This window comes from Pipistrellus hanaki, assembly GCF_964339955.1.
Source record: "Pipistrellus hanaki genome assembly, chromosome: 11".
In the NCBI taxonomy this organism is placed as follows: Eukaryota; Metazoa; Chordata; class Mammalia; order Chiroptera; family Vespertilionidae; genus Pipistrellus; species Pipistrellus hanaki.
Genome location: NC_140513.1, coordinates 60,630,626 through 60,652,450, shown reverse-complemented (window position 1 = coordinate 60,652,450; position 21,825 = coordinate 60,630,626). Strand labels below are relative to the sequence as shown.

The window sequence follows — 21,825 nt, the reverse complement described above, 5'->3', positions numbered from 1 at the left end:
TTGGGGGTGGGGAGGACTTGTTCCTTTTTTTAATTACAAACCTAGAATTAGCTATATCCTTACAAAAAATAAGAATTGCTATTTTAAGAAGATGTCATTAAACTGCTGAAAATTAACATACCCATGTAGAAAGAATATCAAGAGTTACTGAAAATTACTACAAATAAAAGGCACAGTTTTACTACATATATTTTGAAAACACCATGATTAGACATTAAGCAAAATCACTTCATTAAATGTCGGGATGTCTTTATTCATGATCCACATAGAACTCTTTTGAGAGATTTTCATTGCTTTAGAATGCCTCAAGCATTTCTCAAGTGGATTCAGTAGAATGCTGCACTTACTATGAATGGTGTAAATATTGGAATATTGAAGAATGAGACAAAGACCCAACATCTTGCCTTCTACCCTTTAGTTAGATATATATGAGCTGACATATCATGGGACTGGAGTATTAAGATGAAACTGGAGAAGTTATTGTGGATTTGGCTCATAAAATAATTTTGGGAACGTCTGTCTCTGTGTTAAGCTTGGAACAAAGTATTGCATGAGCTCCTAGATGTATGAGACAAGATGTGTGAACAAAATCTTGTTGCAGCCTCCCAGCTACAACAGTTCCTGAGTTCCTTTAACGTACACCATAATCTACAGAGAATCACAACTACAGAATAAGAGGGAAATAACTCTAGGCTTTAAATTAAGCCACTTTTTAAAGTTCCAGCCTTATTGAGGCATAACTGACATGGAAAGTAGGCCAACATAGAAAATGTAAGAATAACCACTAAAAGAAGAGAAACAGAACATCTATAACTTTCTTAAATACTGAGGGCAGAGAGAATGGCAGCAAACAGGGACATAAAAGGAGGAAAAAATCACAAAGAAAAATCATGGCATACAGAAAAGACATAGTAAGATGTGAAAAGCCAGAGATCCTCAGAATAAATAAATGTAATAGATATAAATATGTAACTATGTGCTCTTTCCATGAATTACACATTTAGTGTAATGACATATAATACTAAGAATAAAGGGACAGAATAACATATACTACACTAATAACTAAAAGAAGCTTGATATTGCAATATTTTTATCTGAATAAAAAAAGCTATTCTGAAGCCAAAACAAAATTTTAGGGATCAAGATGGTCTTTATGAGATGAGAAAAAGACACAATCCACCAGGTGGGTTAAATAACCCTGAATTTGTACGTGCCCCCAATAGCAGAACTTCAAAACCAGGAAACAAAAACTGACAATTAAACAAAGAAAGTGCCAACTCCAAAAACATTGTAGAAATGTTCAAAATTTGATGAATCAAATGGACCCAAAGTCAGTGAGGACAAATAAAGATTGGAATAACACGATTTAAGGTCTGTTGGATATTCATGGACCCCTGCACGTAGCTATCTGAATATAGGCTATTGTGAAGCATACTGCCCGCTATGAAGCCACAAAGCACATCTCCATAAATAATGAAGACTTAAATTCTTCAAAGACTCTAATTTAGATGGATTCTCTGGCTAGAATCCATCTAAATTAGAAATCAGTGCAAAACACCCTTTACTGAATGTCTGAATCCCCACGTTGTGGTTTTTAGATGGACGGCTTGAGAAGCTGATTAAGAGCTCAGAGAGCTGCCCTGTGAGGGCAGAGGATGCCTTTGACCCACACTCGGCATCCGGGCTTCAGGTCTGTCTGCTTGTTGTGCCTGCTGACCAAGGCACAGTGCCCAGCCAGGACTCTGCCATAGATGCCTTGGTGCAGACAGGAGAATGCTGTACCAGTGTCGGCAAACTCAGTCAACAGAGCCAAATATCAACAGTACAATGGTTGAAATTTCTTTTAAGAGCCAAATTTTTTTAACTTAAACTTCTAATCCCACTTCTTCAAAATAGACTCGCCCAGGCCGTGGTATTTTGTGGAAAAGCCATACTCAAGGGGCCAAAGAGCAGCATGTGGCTAGTGAGCCGCAGTTTGCCGACCACTGGTGTAAGTCAAAAGGCCTGTGAGCCCTGGCGTAAGACAGTCCTGGCTTGAGACTACCCTCTGCCACTCACTGGGCCTCTGTGAGCAACCTACTTAAGCTCTGAACACCACAGTGCCCTCATCCATAGTTTGGAAGAAAAAATATTTACCTTCAATGGTTGCTGGGAATATTAAGTGATATATGCCAAGTCCCCAGTGCTTAGAAGTCAGTATCCTTCCCAAACAAATCAACGGCAGCACTGCTGTGCCGACTTCTGTACTATGGACTTGAGTGGTGGCTTTCTCAACTTGACTGACATGAACCAACCTGAACCAGCCGTGTAGGAGGGCAGCAGGCCTGGGGGCACCGGGGCTCTGGAGGGCGGGCTCACACTGACAAGGCGCTTCCTCCCGCAGTCCTGGAGTATGTGACTCGCTCTCTGCCACAAGCTCCTGGGCTCCTGGGATAATTTTTCCGACCACTTCATGTTGTTCCTTTCTCTGTGGTTTGTTTATAGTTTCTGCCCCTGCCTGTTTAGCTGACCATGGGACTTCTCGCCCAGCATTGTTTCTGAAAAGGAACCGAGACTTCCCGCTACACTCCACCCCAAGGCAGCTTCTCTCTCTCCCCACGCTGTGGCTATTATTCCAGACCTTGTGCTCTCTGAGCTCCCTGTTCCCCTCAGGTAGGAACACAGCCATGCCAGAGTCCCGGCTGCCCAGCCTGTCGCCTCCTGCACCCACATCTCCAGGCTGATGACCCAGGAGCCCAGCTTTGCCATAATGTCGTGGGTGGGCCTTGACTGAATCATGAAAACGATGAACACCTTTGAACAGTGCCTACTGCCACCAGGCACTGTGCTGAGGACTTGAATTTTCCTAATATCTCTGTGAGATAGCTATTACAATGATCCTAGTTTTACAGATAAAGAGATTAAGATACACAGAGGTTATGTAACCTGTCCAAGACCACACAGAAAGTTCATGGAAGAGACCTTTCAGAGGTTAGTACTCAAAAGGCTTCAGGTCCCAGTACCTTGTCTTAAAGGAGACTGCTGAGGCCTGGACAAGAGGAGGAGCTGCTCAGGTTCACTGGGATGAGCTCCTTCATGGGAAGAACTTAACTAAAAAACAGTTCACTGTTCCTTTTAGGGCTGGAGAAGAAAAATAGATGGAGTAACAAAAATGTTTCTCAAGGATGAAAAATAATTGAGGAAAATTTCCGTTGTGTTCTTTAATGATAAGGACTTGGAACAATAAGATGTACTTTTATGTTCATTATTATCTTACATAATAAAAGCCTAACATGCAAATTGTCCCCTCAACTGGAGTTTGAACAGGGGGCGGGGCCAGCTGGCCAACCACAGGAAGGGAGGCCCCTGCCGATGGCAGGCAGCCAGGAGAAGGAAGGTCCTGGCCAGCAGCAGGCAGTGCGCTGGGCCTCTAGTTTTGTATAACTTCACAAAGCCCTGTGCAAACAGGATATCCAATTTACCAACGTGGGAGACAGAGTTAAGGGTAACGAAGTCCCTTACTCAGGGCCTCCTAACTTTGAGTAAGTGTGAAAGTTAACACACAATTTCCAGATGTCCACATTTGTTCCCCAACACCAGCCTCATCATATCCAGGCCTGCATCCAGGCCAGTCTACATTCTAAAATATATGAAGTTCTTCAAACAGACCGTGTGATCATTCACATCTAAGTTGTGAATTTCCTTCTTTCTCTCTGCTCCTTCATTTCCCCTATGTCTCACCGACTCCTTCTCATTCAGTCTTCATTTATTTTATTTTAATTTTTTAATTTGTTTTAGAGAGACAAAGGGAGAAGAAAGAGCGAGTGAGAGTGAGAGAAATATCAATGTGAGAGTGAAACTGCAATCAGTTGTCTCCTGCTCAAGCCCTGACTGGGGATGCAGCCTACAACCTAGGTATGTGCCTTGACCGGGAATCAAACTCTCGACCTTTCAGGGCATGGCACAATGCTCCAACCAACTGAGCCACACTGGCCGGGGCTCAGTCTTCACTTAGCTGTCACTTTTTCCAGGGGCTTTACACAACCCCTGGGATCCCAGTGAAGTGCCACTGCTACGGTATTGCCCCTACTGGCCTGAGCTCCAGGAGGGCAGGTCCATTGGAAGGCAGCACGAGGTGGGCCGGGTCTGGCCTCTGGAGTCAGGCCTGTGTCAACCATCCCAGGTCCAACAATGGGAACCAGGTGTGCGAGTGTACCTAAATTACAATAGCAACAGGCCTCCTCTTTTAATATGGGATCATAATAGTCCTCAGGAGATAAGCATTTGGAAAAGACTAGATTGCACAGTAATGAATATAAGTAGGAAGAACTTGGGAAGTGTTAACACCATTGCATCTCCCATGTGTGGCACAAATAAAGGCTGAAGAACACCTGTGGAATGAAAGAATAAATGAGTGAATCTGATTTCAAATTTTCCTACTTCCCTCATGCTTTCAACATGTTCATTTGTGTTATTTAGATAAAAATGGCTCACCTCTTTCCACTTCACAAGTTATGTGTGGAAAGTCTGATGTCCTTAAATCCAGCTTTTTCTCAAATGAAAATAGGAAGAAAAATCACCTGCTTCTTCCGATGGAACACCCAAACAGATGTTTGGATGTGAAAATGTCTCTAAAGTCAGATCTACCTCCCCACTCCCAAATGAAATCTCCAGCAAGGTCTGAATAAACTGCGTTTGACTTTTTTGGATGAGGCCATTGATAAAAACAGGCTGGCCATTTGGAGTGCGAGAGCCAATTTAAGCCATGTTTTGGCACATCTCAAATGGATTTTCCACTTCCTCCCAGATGCAGGAGTCAGCAGCAGGCAGGACTGAGGCGGTGTTGATGCTATCCGGCTATGCCCCTGGGCAGGCACTTCGCGGTTCCCACGATGTTGTTCCAGGGAACTGATATTGCCACAAAGACAGAGTTTTGGAGGTTTTCCTGGTTCACTATGAAGGACATCCCTTTGCTCACACCATATTTCAGCCATTGGATGGTCAGCAAAAGAAACAGAATCAGTTCAATGGCCTGAGCTGTTATTACTAAAATATAGGAAAGTACTACCTATTTTTCTATTTTAGATAAATCTCCACAATTATGTTAAGTAGATGATATGAAAATCTTTCACAATCAAGTGGGAATATTAATAGCCCCACTAAATTTCTGCTTATCCCACGGAACCATAATGATAATTATTGAACATTTGCTGTGAGCCAGATAACACTAATGATCTCATTTGACTCTTGAGTGTATGTGGTTCAGTCTCTATCATTTTTTTTTCAAATGGGGAAACTATGATTTCAATTAAGTAACTTGCCCTGGGTCATATAATTCTGTTGCAGAGCTAAGCTCAAACCAACGTATGGTGACTTCCGTTCCTGTACCTCTACGCTGTGCCCTGCGTTGCTCTGTAGGGTTTCCGTTGAAGTGGTAGTACTTCATAAAACAAGTGCCCAGGATGAGGGAGAGAGAGGTGGACACTGAGAGTGATACACAAAGGGTAGTGCAGTGGCCAGAAATACCGGCTCTGAAACCCAATCACTGGGCATCAAATCCATTCCCACCATTTACAGACTGCTGTCATCACTATCTAAAGTACTCTGCAATGTCTCCCTTACACAAGATTTTTAGGACACATCCACTCTGCAACTCATATCTTATTTTAAATTTTTTAAATTATATTTTTATTGATTTTAGAGAGGGAGAAGGACAGAGAGATAGAAACATCAATGATGTGAGAGAATCATTGATCGGCTGCCTCCTGCATGCTCCCTACTGGGGATCGAGCCCACAACCTGGGCCTGTGCCCTTGACTGGAATTGAACCTGGGACCCTTCAGTCCATAGACCGACACTCTAGCCACTGAGCTACACCGGCTAGGGCATCATATCTCATTTTAAGTGCACTCATGGAACTAGCTTTTTGCCTATACCATCTTATCTTATTTAAAACTTAAAAGACAATTTTGAAGATATTATGCCTATTCCACAGATTATAGAAAATCAGGCCACACAGCTAGGAAGAGTTGGAGAATGAATTAACACTCAGGTGAAGATGAATCCACAAGCCATCTTCTTTCACCTGGTTCTCACTACCTAAGCCTGCTGGTGCCTCATTTAGTGACTTTGCCCTCTCCTTTCTCTGTGCTGACCTGGACTCTCTGTAGAGGGACCATTGCAGTTGGGCTTTGACTCCCACTGTTCTGGCCTAACATGCTCTACAGGTCCTTATTTACACACTGGCAAGGACAATCCCAGGACACACCCAGAAAGGGCCGGGGGCACTTCACATTTCATTCCTGTGAATCCATTAGGGCACCGTCTCAGATTCTCTTCACCCAGAATGTGCACAGATCAGCAGAAGGACATAACTCTTTATCCAGTGGAATCCCAAATGTCACATGTGAAACATAATAGAGGTGACTTTTCACCTTGCTAGCTTTGGCACACCTCACATCCCTTTGTTCAACCTCTCTTCCCTCGCAGGGAGCTGCGTTCCTGGGAATGTCTGCCGTGCACTTTTCCCACTCGCCCTGGTGTCAGTCAAAGGGGAGCACAACAGTTTTGCTAAGAAACCTTTTCCTTCATTTGTAATGAACAGTGGTTTTAGCACTTTTGACCTTAGAATCTTTTAATTACCACCCTTAGCAAAATTCAAAGCAATGTTATCAGGTGGACCCCAGCTGGGCTCCTACTCTACCCTTCAATGTGTGTACGCTGCCAAGAGAAGCTTCTCACCTGGGACCTTGTTAGAAATGCAGAAGTCCAGCTGCCTATCTGGTCCTGGGAGCCTCAGGGCAGAACAGAATCATTACAGCAGCATCTCCTCCCAACTGCCATCCAGGTGTGGGCTGCCCTAAAGACTGAGCTTAGGACCCACTTCTATTAGGACAGTGGTCGGCAAACTGCAGCTTGCAAGCCACATGCGGCTCTTTGGCCCCTTAGTCTACCAACCACTGTGCTAGAAGAGCCTTGCAGAAGGCTCTCAATATGCTCCTTCAAAGTCTTGGTGTTCTGTGAGCTGGGCCCAGGTGCTCCTCTTCTAAAATTAAGTCCTCATCTCTTTCTAAGAATGGCAGCCTGCAAAAAAGGCCCAGTGCTTCATCCCTCCCTGTAGCCACACTCTTCACCACGTCACCCGGTAGTGCCCTCCCATTTGATTTAGGCTCAGCGATTAGACTTGCTTTGGACAATAAAATGAGGCAGAAATGAGAATGAATAATACTGACACTAGGTTTCAAGAAGTCTCAAGTGTTTCCACTTGTTCTCTTGCACTTTTGCCATGTCCATGAGACCATACCTAGGGTCATGCGCATGTGGAACAGAGTCAAGCTGGCCCAACCAAGGCCAACCTAATGAGCAAAAAAGGCCCAGTGCTTCATCCCTCCCTGTAGCCACACTCTTCACCACGTCACCCGGTAGTGCCCTCCCATTTGATTTAGGCTCAGCGATTAGACTTGCTTTGGACAATAAAATGAGGCAGAAATGAGAATGAATAATACTGACACTAGGTTTCAAGAAGTCTCAAGTGTTTCCACTTGTTCTCTTGCACTTTTGCCATGTCCATGAGACCATACCTAGGGTCATGCGCATGTGGAACAGAGTCAAGCTGGCCCAACCAAGGCCAACCTAATGAGCTACCAACATCCTTACGTGCGAGAAAACCCAGACAAGATCAGCAGAGCCACTTAGTCACACCCACAAGCAATAAGTGCTTATGGTCGAATGCCTCTGTGGTCTGTGGTTGTGTTGCACAGTATTCCTGTGGCAGTAGATAACTGACACCCCCATAACCAACTAGATTCCATTTTTGATAGATGTTACCATTTAAGTTTTCTTAAAAAATATATATTTTATTGATTTTTTTTTTTAACAGAGAGGAAGGGAGAGGGAAAGAGAGCTAGAAACATTGGTGAGAGAGAAACATCCACCAGCTGCCTCCTGCACACCCCCCACCAGGTATGTGCCCACAACCAATGCACATTCCCTTGACCAGAATTGACCCCAGGACCCCCTCAGTCTACAGACCGATGCTCTATCCACTAAGCCAAACTGTTTTCGTCCATTTTAGTTTTTTATCTCTACCATATTTCTCCCCTGAAATCATTAGCTTCTGTTAAGAATGTTTAAGGAAAGGCAAAAATAAATAAAGAATCAAATAAAAAAGTCAATGAGAAAGCTCAAAATAGCCAACAGTCTGGCAGAGTACAGCTGTCCTCATTGCTATGACTTTTACATTACATACATGTAACATGTTCATTTTTCCATAGGGCTGTGAATCCCTTTTTAGAACATATATTTCACTTCATCTTATGCACAATGTCTAGTGAATGGGGCTGAATGTGAGGAAGTTGGCCTGGATAGTCTCATTTCTCTCTAATGCTTGGTATAGTAGAGATAGCAATGTCTCTAGGCAGACAAGGTCTTGAAGCTATGCCTAGGCAGCTCATACTAGCCCCTGAGTGAGCAGCTGCCAACACCAAAGGTGTGTGTGTGTGTGTGTGTGTGTGTGTGTGTGTGTGTGTCAATGGGCCTTATGTGCCACAACTAAGGGACATCTTACCTTGTTGGCGCATCTTCATGGTGCGTATCTTGATTGCCTCTCCTCGAACTCGCCCTTCACAGAAGTAAGCACCATTGATTTTACTGGCCTTTTCTCTCTTCCAAAGGACGTTTTTAGCCCCTTCTCTGGTCACATCTTGAGTAACTTCCAGTGGATCCTGGTGCTGGTTCATTAAGGCTTCAAAGTCTCTTCCTATGGTGAGGGGCTCATGGGGGCGCCATCCAGAGGCGATGCAGGTGAGGGATGTTTCAGCATCAGACACAAGAGGTAGGGAATTGATCAAGATCAGGTCCATGGCACCGTCCACTGTGCCTAGAAGGAAAGAGGGAGCATAATGTAAGACAGAGGTTACTAACATGGCCCAAAGGATAAACTGCTGCTTACAAAGCCCTAAAAGAAGCCATGTGAATCAGTTCCAAAGACTGATATAACCTCGATGTGCAGTTGGAGGGATGAAAAGAGATAAACCAAAGAACTTATCCTATATAATAAAAGCCTAATATGCAAATCGACCAAACAGCAGAACAACCAGTCAATGGGGTGGGACCAGCGAGCAGGTGGCACCAGGCCAGCCGCCCCCCCACCCCCTTGCTGAACATGGAAATACCAGGGATGGAGGATGTTCTCTAGCTCCAGTAATGGTTAATTCCCAAAACTACTGAATAGGAGGTCAAGCACATTGGATGATGAGGACCAACTTGAGACTCAGAGATCTTTGTGTACCCTGTAAAGTGATTCAAGCAAGGTACATGTTAGCTCATTAAATGCTCATTAAATTTTCTCAACCCTGTGAAATATGTACTATTACCTTATTTTTAAATATGAAGAAATAAAACCTTAAAAATATTGAGTAGCTTATTCAATCTTTTCCAGCTGTTGAAGTCCGAGGTGAAATTCAAATCTGATGTCTTTCAGTTCTTGGATACACCATACCCCTTCCTGCCTCAAAGTCTTTGTACATGCTGATTCCTGTGCCTAGAATACTATTCTGCACTCTGCATGACTGACTTATGCCATCCTTTGGGTCTCAGCTCAAGTGCCTTTCTCATAGATGGCTTCTCTATCTGCCTTATCTATAATATCTTCCCATTCTCATCCCATTAGCCTCTAATTCAGTTTTTTGTTTGTTTCATAAAGTTTATCATAATGTGTGAATATTTTATTTATTTTCTCTTCCCCTAGATTGTAAATTTCAAAAAGATGAGGATTGAAGCTGTTTTGTTCACATTGATTTAGACAGGAACATCCTGCTTAGTCTCAACATATAGATAACTTAGATGTATTTGTTAGATGGATGGATTGGTGGGTGGATGAATGGAAAAATTTTACTTCAGACCTGTCTGACCCATGTCTACCTATTCACTTAGCTCTCACTTCTAGAATAATGAAGTTAAAAATGAAAATGCTGCCCTAGCCAGTTTGGCTCAGTGGATAGAACACCAGCTGTGGACTAAAGGGTCCGATGTACAATTCTGTTCAAGGGCACATGCCCAGGTTGCAGGCTCAATCCCTGGTAGAGGGCATGCAAGAGGCAGCCAATCAATGATTCTCTCTCATCATTGCTATTTCTCTCTTTCCCTCTACCTTCCTCTCTGGGGAAAAAAAAATTAAATGCTCTCCTAAATCTAAATGGACTTGGTTGCCCATATTCAAAAGACTGGTTTGATAATTAATAAGTTTATAGGGGGAAAAGCAAATGTTACAGTTTTTACAAAATATCATAGAAAGGTGATGAAAGGTTGGTGAGGATTTGAGCTCACTAGAATTCATCTTTCAGATCTTTTTTGAATGCCAACTTTTGCCAAGCATTGTGCCTGCCATGAAGTCCTCAAATAATTTGTTTTTTCATGGCAATTGCCAATGTTTGATGTATGTAGTGAGGTTTTGAGGATGGATCTACCAAGAGTTCATTTTTATCTGATTAATTAGGAAGAATTTATAAAAGTTAAATATTAATGTAAGTGAGAGTTAGAGGCTACTCTTCTTTTCTTGTCCTGTTAGCTCAACACATGGGATTGAGGAAGGAAACCTTGAGCAGAGTGGGTGGGATTCCAAGCCTGACTCTGAAGCACCTCGCTTGCTTTTCAACCTCATTGATAACATTAAGATCCTGAGAAAGAGAACAGAGGTTATGAGAAGAAAAATGTTGCAAGAGAGAATGAGCTAGGACACTCAGCAGAATCACAGCCTCCACAGATAATGCCTGAGCATAGCTCCTTTTCCACATGCACATCTGGCCCTGCCTCTGCGGGTGCACCACCTCATCTCCTACACACTCATTCCAGGTGTGCTCCCAGAGAGTCATCGAGAGGAAGGAAATACTGGGATTCTCTCAGCCCAGGTTTTACCAGCCCCATTTCCAGGGCCAACTGAGTGACTTGCCAAAACCAAGGGATCTGCTCTGAACTCATTGAACTGCATTGGCACTGGCCATGGTTTACTTAATGACTTTAGGAAATAATAGAACAAGCCGTTGATTTGAAGAGACAACCTCACGTCATCTGTCAATTGTTTCTAGATATTGATCTGGTTTCGTTTTCCTTGTGTTCCCCCTAGTTCTCTCCTTTTACTTCCTGGGATAGGAAAGTTGTGCATCCAAGAGTCTGAATTTGACAATACTTCATTACCTTTATGCCAGTTATAGGAAGTCCTCTTCTACCAGTGAGTCCTCTGTCCTTCGTAATGCCATTTACAATAAAATAACAAAAAGGTTTTGTATATTGCTGTGAATATGAGAAGAAACCCTTACCAGATTCCTGGGAGAGATCTTAAAAATCATCAACTTAGTTTTCCTAAAATAAGAATCCGTATTTGTACTTGATATGCCTAAATAATTTCTGGAAGGTGATACATAAAACTAAGAACAAGGGTGATCCTTTAGGGGAGAACTGGGCAGCTGGGGGACAATGATGGGAGGGAGGCTTTTCACATGTATGCATATGTATGCTGGCTTTTGAACCATTGTAATATTACCTACACATAAAATTAAATGTAAAAATGTAAACATCATTGCCCATCACTTAAAAATGCACTCTTGGCCCTAACTGGTTTGCCTCAGTGGATAGAGCATTGGCCTACAGACTGAAAGAACCCCAGGTTCGATTCCAGTCAAGGTTCAATCCCCAGTAGGAGACATGCAGAAGGCAGCTGATCAATAATTATCTCTCACCATTGATGTTTCTATCTCTTTCTCCCTCTCCCTTCCTCTCTGAAATTAATTATATATATATATATATATATATATATATATATATATATATATATATATATTTTTTTTTAAGACACACTTGGAAGGAAATCAAGAGCCATAGAAATATATGTCTCTCAACATTTATTCCTGCATCCTCTCCAAATGTCCTTGGATTGCAGCCAAACAATGCATTTTCTTTTTCTCTCTTCTTTGGACTAATAATAAGAAATGTGATGTCATTCCACAATGTTGGAAAAAATTTTAAAACATGGGTTAATAAGGAGGGTGGCCACATTTCACCTCTTAAAGAAACAGAGGAATAGAGGCCCTATTGCATTGGGTGCAGCTTTGGCCTGTGGCTTCTTGAAAGAGTTCTATGACTGCAATTGCATGGCGGGTGCCATATAACAAATCTCGTCTTGGGGACATTTTCCTAAGAATAATTGCCAAAAGACTGATCCCACCTGGGCTCACACCTAATGCCTTTTTAAAATGACAGCTTTATTCTCTCTAGTCTCACTGACTTGTTTCATCACAGCCATAGTCTGAAAGGTTCTGATCAAAGTCATTGATTAGTTCAATTTTCATGTCTATCATCAAGGCTAAGAGTTTGCTATAAGTAAAAGTAAGATCATCCTGAATTTCAAACATCGTACATGTTTTGGGGATTCATACTATTTTTCCTTAGTAATGATCCTGTAAACACTCTCCAATACTTTACATGAGATGTGTCTTTTTCACAAGGAAATGCTTGCCATGGAGGCACAGCATCTGCCAAGTTAACCAATGATTGCTCACCACAATCTAGGCATAACGATATCCTAAAATGCCATTTTGTTCCTTGTATTTCTTTTGTGATCAGCATCTAATCCTTAGAGTAATGTTTTCTTACTAAATCACATTGTCGTGCATTCAAAATAGTGTTTAAATCCTGTATTTGCATTTATATTTCCTTGTACTCAATTTGCTTTGAGTAATGGCCTGTTAGCCAAGACACAAAAATATTTTTCTTTAAAAATAGTAATATAAGCCCTTGTGGCCCTAAATCATCACCCATACAGTAAAACTAAACTGAATTAGAAATTAGAGACAGGGCCATGTTTTTTAAACTGCTTCAAGGAGTTATTTCTCATTTTCTAAAGAGTGTTTTAGAATGGTGGAGGTGAAAAGAAAAGCAGGTTCTGGACACTCACTGAGCTGTGAGTGTCCTGAACCTGCTTTTCTTTTTTACATTTGGACTTACCTTGCTTTCCTTTAGGACAGTGGTCTGCAAACTGTGGCTCGCGAGCCACATGCGGCTCTTTGGCCCCTTGAATTTTTAGCAAAGGCCAGCTTAGTAGTACCCTAATAAAGTTAATAACAATGTACCTACCTATATAGTTTAAGTTTAAAAAATTTGGCTCTCAAAAGACATTTCAGTCATTGTACTGTTGATATTTGGCTCTGTTGACTAATGAATTTGCCAACCACTGTTTTGGAAAAAAATGATCTGCTTAAATAACAACATATAAAGCCCCCGAGGTCATCACTTTTAACTACTTTTTTTTACAGATGAAGCACACAAAAGGATGAATATAAACATCAATAAAAATACATTTCATTGCAGCACAACGTGCTTATTGCAATCAGCCTTCTCCTCCCACATTAAAGTTCAGGTAGTCAAGCTCTGATGAACCCAGCTTCCTGCTCTTCAAAGTGCTGGCAGGCTAAGAGGAAAAAGCAGGTTAAATATCGCACAGTGAGGCTATTTCATTGTGCTTCTTATCGCCTGAGAATTGCAGTGTTGTGTGGAGTTTCAGTGTTGTGTGTTTGGAATAAGGTCACAGGTCTTCAGAACAACTGTCTGTATGGTTTCTTGGAAGTCTGCTTTGACTATGTTTAAAATTTTTTCAAGGCTGTGCTTGGTCACTCCACCTTTATGATAGCAGTAGATACTTTACATTTTAAATATTTTAAATGGGCATTACCCAATGAGCACTAGCTTGGCCAGAAGTATTTTTGAAATCAAGGGTTGGGCAATAAACTGAAAGGTTCTTAGCCAAAAGTAATCTGGAACCAAAACCCTAAGTAATGAGCCAACAAAGCAAAGAAACCCCAAATATTGGGTTGGATTATTTGGATTTAGTTTAGTTGTTTCTTATACCAGTGGTCAGCAAACCGTGGCTTGCGAGCCACATTTGGCCGAGTGTGGCTCTTCCACAAAATACCAAGTTCAGGAAAACACAGAGTGATTGAAACTTTGTGGCCCATGCACAGAAGTCGGTTTTCGGCCTGGGTGAGTCTATTTTGAAGAAGTGGTTCTAACACTGAACCACACTCAAGGGGCCAAAGAGCCGCATGTGACCCTTGAGCCCCAGTTTGCTGACCACTGGCTTATACTGTCCAAAAGGGAAAATTCTCTTTAATTAAAAAACAAAAAGAAAGAAAAAAAAAACACAAAAAAAAACTCTCATTAAGTCATTTATATGTACTTTCATCCCTTTACTAAGCAGGTCTATTAACAACCTCCCAGGTGGTAGGTACTGCACATGGCTCTGGAGTCATAGCACTGAATAAAACAAATATGATCTTATCCTTCATGTAGCTTACAGGCACATGCTAAAGACACACATGTAAAACTAAGCACATAAGTAAATATAACACTGGAACCATAATAGGTACCATGAGAGAGAATTACAAAGTGCTATGGAATAACACAATGGTGAATTTAATCCGACTTGGTAGAAGTTGGTAAAGGGTTTGTGGGTCAGGTGAGTCTCCCTGAGGAAGTGACATCTGGCCTGAAGGAGAGTTGGAATTACCCAGGCAAAGAGAAAGGGCTATGAGGAGATAGTCAGAAAAGTCTTCCCCAAACACATACTAAGGTTTTGAAAATAAATAAGTATTTAATAGGACTCCCTTCTAGAATATTCTTTCTTAATTTTATCCTAAAGTTGGCATTAATTTCTTTTTATTGGATCCTAAGAACTACGGGCGCCATTTCTGTATGTCAATCCTCTGTTAGAATATTCTTGGCATCTTCTCTGCCTTCTTGTCTCCCCTGAAGAAACCCAGTCCCCAAGCATGCTTCCAAAACTTCCATCTTTATGTTGTTGAGGTTGTTCTCCCTGGTCCTTTTATGTATGTAATAACTCTCTGAGCAATAACTTCATCCTCAAGTTTCCTTCCAAGAAGATACTGGGTAATTAACAAGATGATACCAAAACGCACAAGATTGGAAATAACTAAAGGAAGTTGCTTAACTTCTGATTGTATAGTTAGGAGTTTGGAGTTAAACAGGGACATCCGTGATGTGAATAGGCTGTGTCTCTCTAGCAACAAACTGTTCTTGCCCAGGAGCTGTGCCAAGCCAGTTTGCCCAGAGAACATGCCCATTTCCCATCCCCGCCTCTCAGCCAACTAGGACCGTCTGTCTGCTGGAGGAAATGGCATCCTCTCCCCACCTTCGAACACCAGAAATTTTCCATCCAGGATAAATAACACATGTTCTAGTTAGAATTCGTTTCAGTCAGTTGGCAGGAAACTTTTTATTTCAAGGAAATAGAAGGTCCACACAGTGGGAACTCACTAAATGTACTAACAAAGCTCACATGTACCCTAATTCCATTCTGTGAGGTGGGACAGGAGGAAGCATGGTACCACCAAATCAGGGACTACTGAAACTGGGAAGGTTCTTAGAGATTGCTCGGTACAAGTCTCACACTTTATAGAGGGCAAATGGAGGCCATCGGAAAGAGACTGGTCAATGGTCACACAAAGGATGGTGGCAAAGCCAGCCGTCAAGTGCCAATTTCTCTCCCGAACTCTTTCCGTCACCCCAGGTTAGCCGTATAAATAGGGGGGGGGGGAATTTAACGTGAGGGAATTTGGAATATTTACAAATCTGGCAGGATGGTTCCTAGAGAATCCTGGAGTTTGATAGCAACTGGGGCAAGGAAGGAAAGACATTGAGGAGAGGAGAGGCAACCAAAAAGCTGAAAAGGGTACAAGACAGAGAGTTGGGAAATGTCCGGAAATGAAGTTCCCCCAAGCCTTACACTGCTGCCTTCAAATCTTTCCTGCCCAGTTTACTTGGGAGAGGGGTTCTCTCTAATCATACCATGTTCATCCAGGTTCAGAATATGTAGTAGATGTGAGAGGAAGCTGTAGGTGGAGCCAAGCCACCTTCTCTTTCTGGGCTCTTCTCCTGATTTAGTCACCTGCCAACTTCCCAGCCGCCCTTACAGTTCCCAGACATGCACACCCACTCTGACAACCAGATGTCTGCATCCTTCAAGACAGAATCAAACAACTTCTTTAACTCCTGGATCCTGATCTTCACCTTGCAACAGAGAAAGCAATTTGCTTGCATGGAAACCAAGAATAGCTTAAAGTGACAATCCACTGAGAAAGAGCAAACCAAAGAAGTGAGTCTGTGATGGAATAAGTTCAGGATCATGATAGTTGCTAAGAGGAGCAAGACAAAGGAAGGGAGTTAGCCTTTCTAAACGATCTCAGATGATACCACATAGGGAAAAAAGCTAACATGGTATATTATATACTACACTAGAGGCCTAGTGCGTGAAATCGTGTGGCCAGTGTGCGCCTCGCTGCACTCAGCTCTCCGCACTTTCCTCCCCGTGCCCATCTTGCTGCGCCCACCCGCCCCCCATTCCACCTGTCTACAGGCCACCAACCTTGCTGCGACAAGAGCCTGTGGGCTGGGGGGGGGAGGGGGGGGCGGGGGGTATGACTGAGAGGTGTTCCATGCACTTTATGGTGACCGGTTGTTTGGTCGTTCCAGCATTCCTGTCACTAGCCTTTTATAATATAGATAATATACACTGAGTGGCCAGAATATGACCTCTGAATGCATAATAATCTGGCCACTCAGTGTGTGTGTGTGTGTGTGTGTGTGTGTGTGTGTATACGTATGTATGTATTAGAGGCCCGGTGAATGAATTTGTGCATGGGTGGGGTTCGACCAGTCTGGCCAGGGGGAGGAGACATGGGCAGTTGGCTGGCCTGCCTGCTGGTTGAACTCCTGGTCAAGGGGACAATTTCCAAATTCTTTCTTTTAACAAATTATTACTGATGTTATACCAACTCATATCAAGAACATACCTTCCAACAATCGAGTGAAGAAAGTTGGTCTTTTCTGCAAATGATATTGGAACAATTGGACCTCCACATGCAAAAACAAAATGAATCCTAAACTAAAACCTCCTACCTTATACAAAAATTAACTGAAAATAAGTCATGTAAAATGGAAAAATATAAAACTTTTGGAATATGAGACCAGTTTTCATAATATTGGGCTTCTGACCTATGACACCAAAGTGTACATAAAATATAATTTGCCAATATTTTTTCTATATCAAAATTTAAAACCTTGATCTATGAAAAACACTGATAAAATTAAAATACAAACTATAGACTGGGAGAAATATTTTCAATCACATATGTGATAAGTAACTTGTATTCTGCAAACTTTAAAAAAAAAACATTCAAAATTCAACAAGAAAAAAAAAAAACTAAATTATTTTATATGTACAAAAGAGTTGAGACAGTTCACCAGAGATGCATATATAGATGGCAAATAAGCACACAGAAAAATGATCAACATCATTAGCCATTAGGGAAATCCTAATTAAAAGCACATGAGATACCACTGCAGCAGTCATACACCAACACGCTCTCAGCGCTGCCTCTGGCTAATGAAATCGCCAGGCTTAGGGATCGGGGTGGATGAGGAAAACTGTGATGCTCACTGATTGCTCTCCATACCCAGTACTGGATTTCTTTTGTAATTTTAAAATACAGATTTTAAATTTTAGAACAGCATATACAACTAACCCATCTAATGGCAGCATTCTAATTAATGACTGACATGTCCATCTCCTTCCCTAGACAGGGAGCTCCCTGAGGAAAAGGCTCTGCCTCCTTCACCTTCATCTCCTCCGCTCCAAGCACCATGCCACTAATTTCAGTTGAACTGGAAGAATTCAACAGTCATTGAAAGTAATATACCTTACGCCCAGGTGACTAGTTTGTGAATTACTAATTGCCTGGTACCATCAAGGCAACAGAGCTTTGGTCTTGCAGTTCTGTCTCCTTTTCTTCATCTGTAAAAAGGGGGGAATAACATCTAAGCCACGGACCTGTGTGTGAAGCGCTATTGAGTGGCCTCGGCATGGAGCCGGTTGGATGAAGTAAGTCTGCGGGACACAGTGGTCTGCATCAGCCCCAGAGGACAGGGTGGCGGGAGTCGCCTTGGAGCTAAGGCACCCACAGAAGGAAGAACTGCTGATGCTTTGTGTCCTGCTCTGTGCCCACCCGCCTCACACTTCAAACCCACATGGGCAGGAAACAGGCCCACCTCGAGGTAAGGAAGAGTCCTTGTGTTTCCTTCTGAGGCCCTTTGATTCCTGCCCCTCTCCTTCAGGACTGACCTCGACAGGAAACCTGCTCCTGCACGTGTGCTGACTCGGGAAGAGCAGTTTCACAGCAGCGTGGCGGAGGGCTGGCAGCCTTGGGGGTTAAGGGAGATGATCATAAGCCCTCTGCTCCACAGGCCTTTGGACTCTCAAAGGGACCTCTTACCTACCCCAAAGCTGACCCCCAGCCTGCCCTACCCCGCCTGTCACTGGACCAGAACCCTTCCTCACATTGTCATCATGGTCTATGAAAGCACGCTTCTTACACTTGGCTGCTCTTTGCTCTGAAATAGGACAGTTCGGAAGCATCAACCCCTCTGGCTCACCACAGGGATTCCACTCTTAACTTCGTAGCAGGAGCGGCCTCAGGGCCCTCCAGCCTCACATCTATTCCTTGTGCACAATTCCGGGACCTGTCGTCCTCCAGGCCTCACGTGCTCTATTTCCATGCTTAGGATCCACCTATCTGGGAATCAGTTGTCTGGCCATATTCCCTCTCCTGTGTTTAAAACAATTCTGTATACTTATTTCCAAATTACAGATACATTTGCCAGGTGGAATTCCAACTACATCTTACGTCAGTTTCCCCCATCACACTGCAGGCCTGAATGGACCCAAGAGATGCTAATCCACGTGTCTTCGTTAGCAAAGGGTTCTTGGGAAACCCTGAGTGCCATCGTCACTGGGGCCCTGCCAGGCTCACATTCATTCCGGTGTCCATGACCTCATCCTCAACACGTTGGGAACTTTTCCTAAGGAAGCATCCTCGGAATGTCTGCATGAGCTGTCTCCTTCTCATTGTCCTCCTCCAGCGTTTCTCTGTCCATGTTCATTCAACTGGAGCACTGCCACTAGCCTCCAAGGCTCGGCTCACACCTTCACATCCCCTGAGAAGCCCTCCAGGTGCCACAGGTCAGGGGCTGTGTCCGATGGACTGGACAGCAGAGATGTGGTACCTAAAAGGAATAGCAGATCCTATGTGCAGCAGCTGCTGGGCAGTTTATCACTCCCGTGGCTTATGAGAGCAGCTGCTCCTTTATCATCTCAAGTCGTCAGTGTGAGATTTACTCAGACTCGTTGGCAGCTGACAGGGAGACAGCGCCTGTCTGTGCCGTCACTTGAGGGAAAGCAGTTCCAAAAACATGAAAGCCAGGAGGCAATTTCATTCAGTGTTGGAGATAGTGTGGGCAGGGGCCTGGTCCACTTTTAAGTCAAATTTAGCAGCCAGCATAGTCTCAGCTATTCATTGGTTTTTCTCTACATTTTGACGAGGTGTACCCCTCTCTAGCTGCTCTCCAAATCCTCCACCCAGCCCTGGGTTCCTGCGAAGCTGTCCATGTCCACTCGGGTTCAGCAGTAGATGCAACAGAAGACAAGGCAGGAGGAGAGTGTGGACAGGGTTTTTATTCTCCTAGCTCCCTTCCTGCCGAGCCATCTTCAGAAGCCACAGGCTGATGGTAGTCCTCTCTCGTCACTGCCCTATTCGGGTTAGATAACTGCTCCTTCCCTTGCACCTTCAGATCTATGCTCGTTTCAAGCAATGCTCATTTGTCAGCTGATCCCTTTATGTAAGTAACATTTCTGCTGATGTCTGATAACCAGATAGATAAAACCACACTTTCTGTGGCTTGTCAGGAGATGGAAGCCCAGTTCTGTACTTCCTCTCCCAACCCTGAAGCAGGCCGTTGGCACCTCCCTAGAGCTGCTGTTTCTGTAAAGAAGCGCCATTTGCAAATTACCAGTATCTGCTAGTTCTGTTTTTCAGTAGCAGTGCCAATTACACATGAATGAAGTCATTGGCAGTCATATAATAGCTACCACTTATTAATGCCTACTACTTTTCAGATACTTCGCATGCATTGTTTTATTTAATCTCACAACCACCATCTGAATTAGTCATTTCTATCTCCATATCACAGATGAGGAAACTGATTGAGACAAAATAAGCAACAGTGATGACTAAATGAGACCTTAAATGTAAAACATCCGGGACAGTGTTCAAATTCATCATCGCTCTTCCTTTTTTCCGGCCGGGAGCAGGCACGGTCAGTCTCCTGGGTGGATTATTCTACTGGGTACCTATTTACCTTAGCACTCTGGTCGTCCCATTAGCAATGTGTGAGTCCTCGATGTGTAACACCAGAAATTTAAAATAGCAGCTTTCTTTTGGATCCAATTTCCCATCACCCTCCTTGCCAAAACACAGCAAGAGGCCGTGGCTTTAGCCCAGTGACTATGGCCTGACCAGTACTACGGAAGACCCCATTTCCGCTTTCCCAGTGATCTCACCAACTCCCAGGACTTCAGTTATCACTTGTTTCAAATCTAGGTCTCTAGTTCCAACCTCTTCCCAGCTATAAAAACATGCGGTATAAAAATGCCTACTGGATACCTACATAGGCCTCTCAAATGCTGTGTGTCTAGAGTGAACTCAGCATAGTCTCTTAATCATCCCTTTCTCATCTCATAAACCTTCACCTTTTCAATACCAGAAGGTTAAATCTTTTAAGTTATTGTCAACAACTCCCTCTTTCTCACTATTTAGCCCCATATTCTGCCCATTCTAGCTCTGTACTGTCACATTCAACTCCTTTTCACCCCCTCATTTTCTCTCACTTGAACAACTGCAAGATTTTAGTGCCTGTAGTTTCCTTAGCCCCCAGCTCTATGCAGGCTTTCCTTTCCTGGCATTGCTGGTGCGGTCCCTCTACCGAGGCCGCCCTTCCTTATACTGTATGTGTTTATCTGTCCCAGTCCAATATCTTCCAAGATTCAGCTCAAATCTCAAAGATAATAGAAATTTGTGTTTAATTATTTTGCACAATTCAAATTTGCAGAAAATTGAATTTTCAATTTGAAAATTCAAACCCACTATGTGTTTTTTGTGTGTTTTTTAAATCCCACCAAGGATATTTTTTCCATTGATTTTGTAGAGAGTGGAAGAGAGGGGGAAAGACAGAGTGAAACCTCAATGTGAGAGAAACATATCGATTGGTTGCCTCCTGCATGAGCCCTGACCAGGGCCCGGGCTGGGGAGAAGCCTGCAACTGAGGTACGTGCCCTTGACCAGAATCTAACTCGAGATCCTTTAGTCCACAGGCCGATGCACTATCTACTGAACCAAACCAGCTAGGGCTACACTTGTTTTTGAATTAAAGAAAACAAAGGACTATAAGATACACCAAATGTGTGGTCATTCTGAAGTAACATCATGAAATGGAAATGCATCTTCTTAATTCTGAAGTTGGTATTTAAGATTTAAATTTGTCATCTGACTCACATCTTTAAGGATAGCCTCTCCCAACTTCCCACTGAAAACAAAACAAAAAAATGAAGAACTGTAAATACTATACCAATCAATCTACCATCAGTATCTAATAACTACAAAGACCAAGGAAATTGAACAGGAAAAAAAATTCATTATTAAAATATTTTAATGTCAACAATTTCTTTTAATTGAAAATATGTTCTGCAAAAAATAACTTGGACCTCATATTCTATAGTAAGGTAGCAAAGACTTAGAAAGCTAAGGAAGAATGGGAGAAAGTTAATGTGTGCTGAATTCCTCACTGGTACAAGGATATTCAAAATACGATTTCACTATTTATTATTATAATCAGATAAGTATATGTTAAAGAGTGTTTTTAAAAAAACATAAGGATAGCCCTGGACAG

The 21,825-nt window shown here is 42.8% G+C and overlaps 2 protein-coding genes across 2 annotated transcripts in view; both read right to left on the bottom strand.

The window, feature by feature from the left end:
* The window catches only part of IFT74 (intraflagellar transport 74), a 315,492-nt gene that overhangs the window by 156,372 nt on the left and 137,295 nt on the right, over window positions 1-21,825 (bottom strand). The gene's annotated exons all lie outside the window — the stretch shown is intronic.
* TEK (TEK receptor tyrosine kinase) overlaps window positions 1-21,825 on the bottom strand; it is a 112,738-nt gene that overhangs the window by 62,090 nt on the left and 28,823 nt on the right. The window contains exon 2 of the mRNA XM_084898265.1: window positions 8,546-8,857. Within this exon, the coding sequence (XP_084754391.1) occupies window positions 8,546-8,857 (312 nt within the window). The remainder of the gene's footprint in view (window positions 1-8,545; window positions 8,858-21,825) is intronic.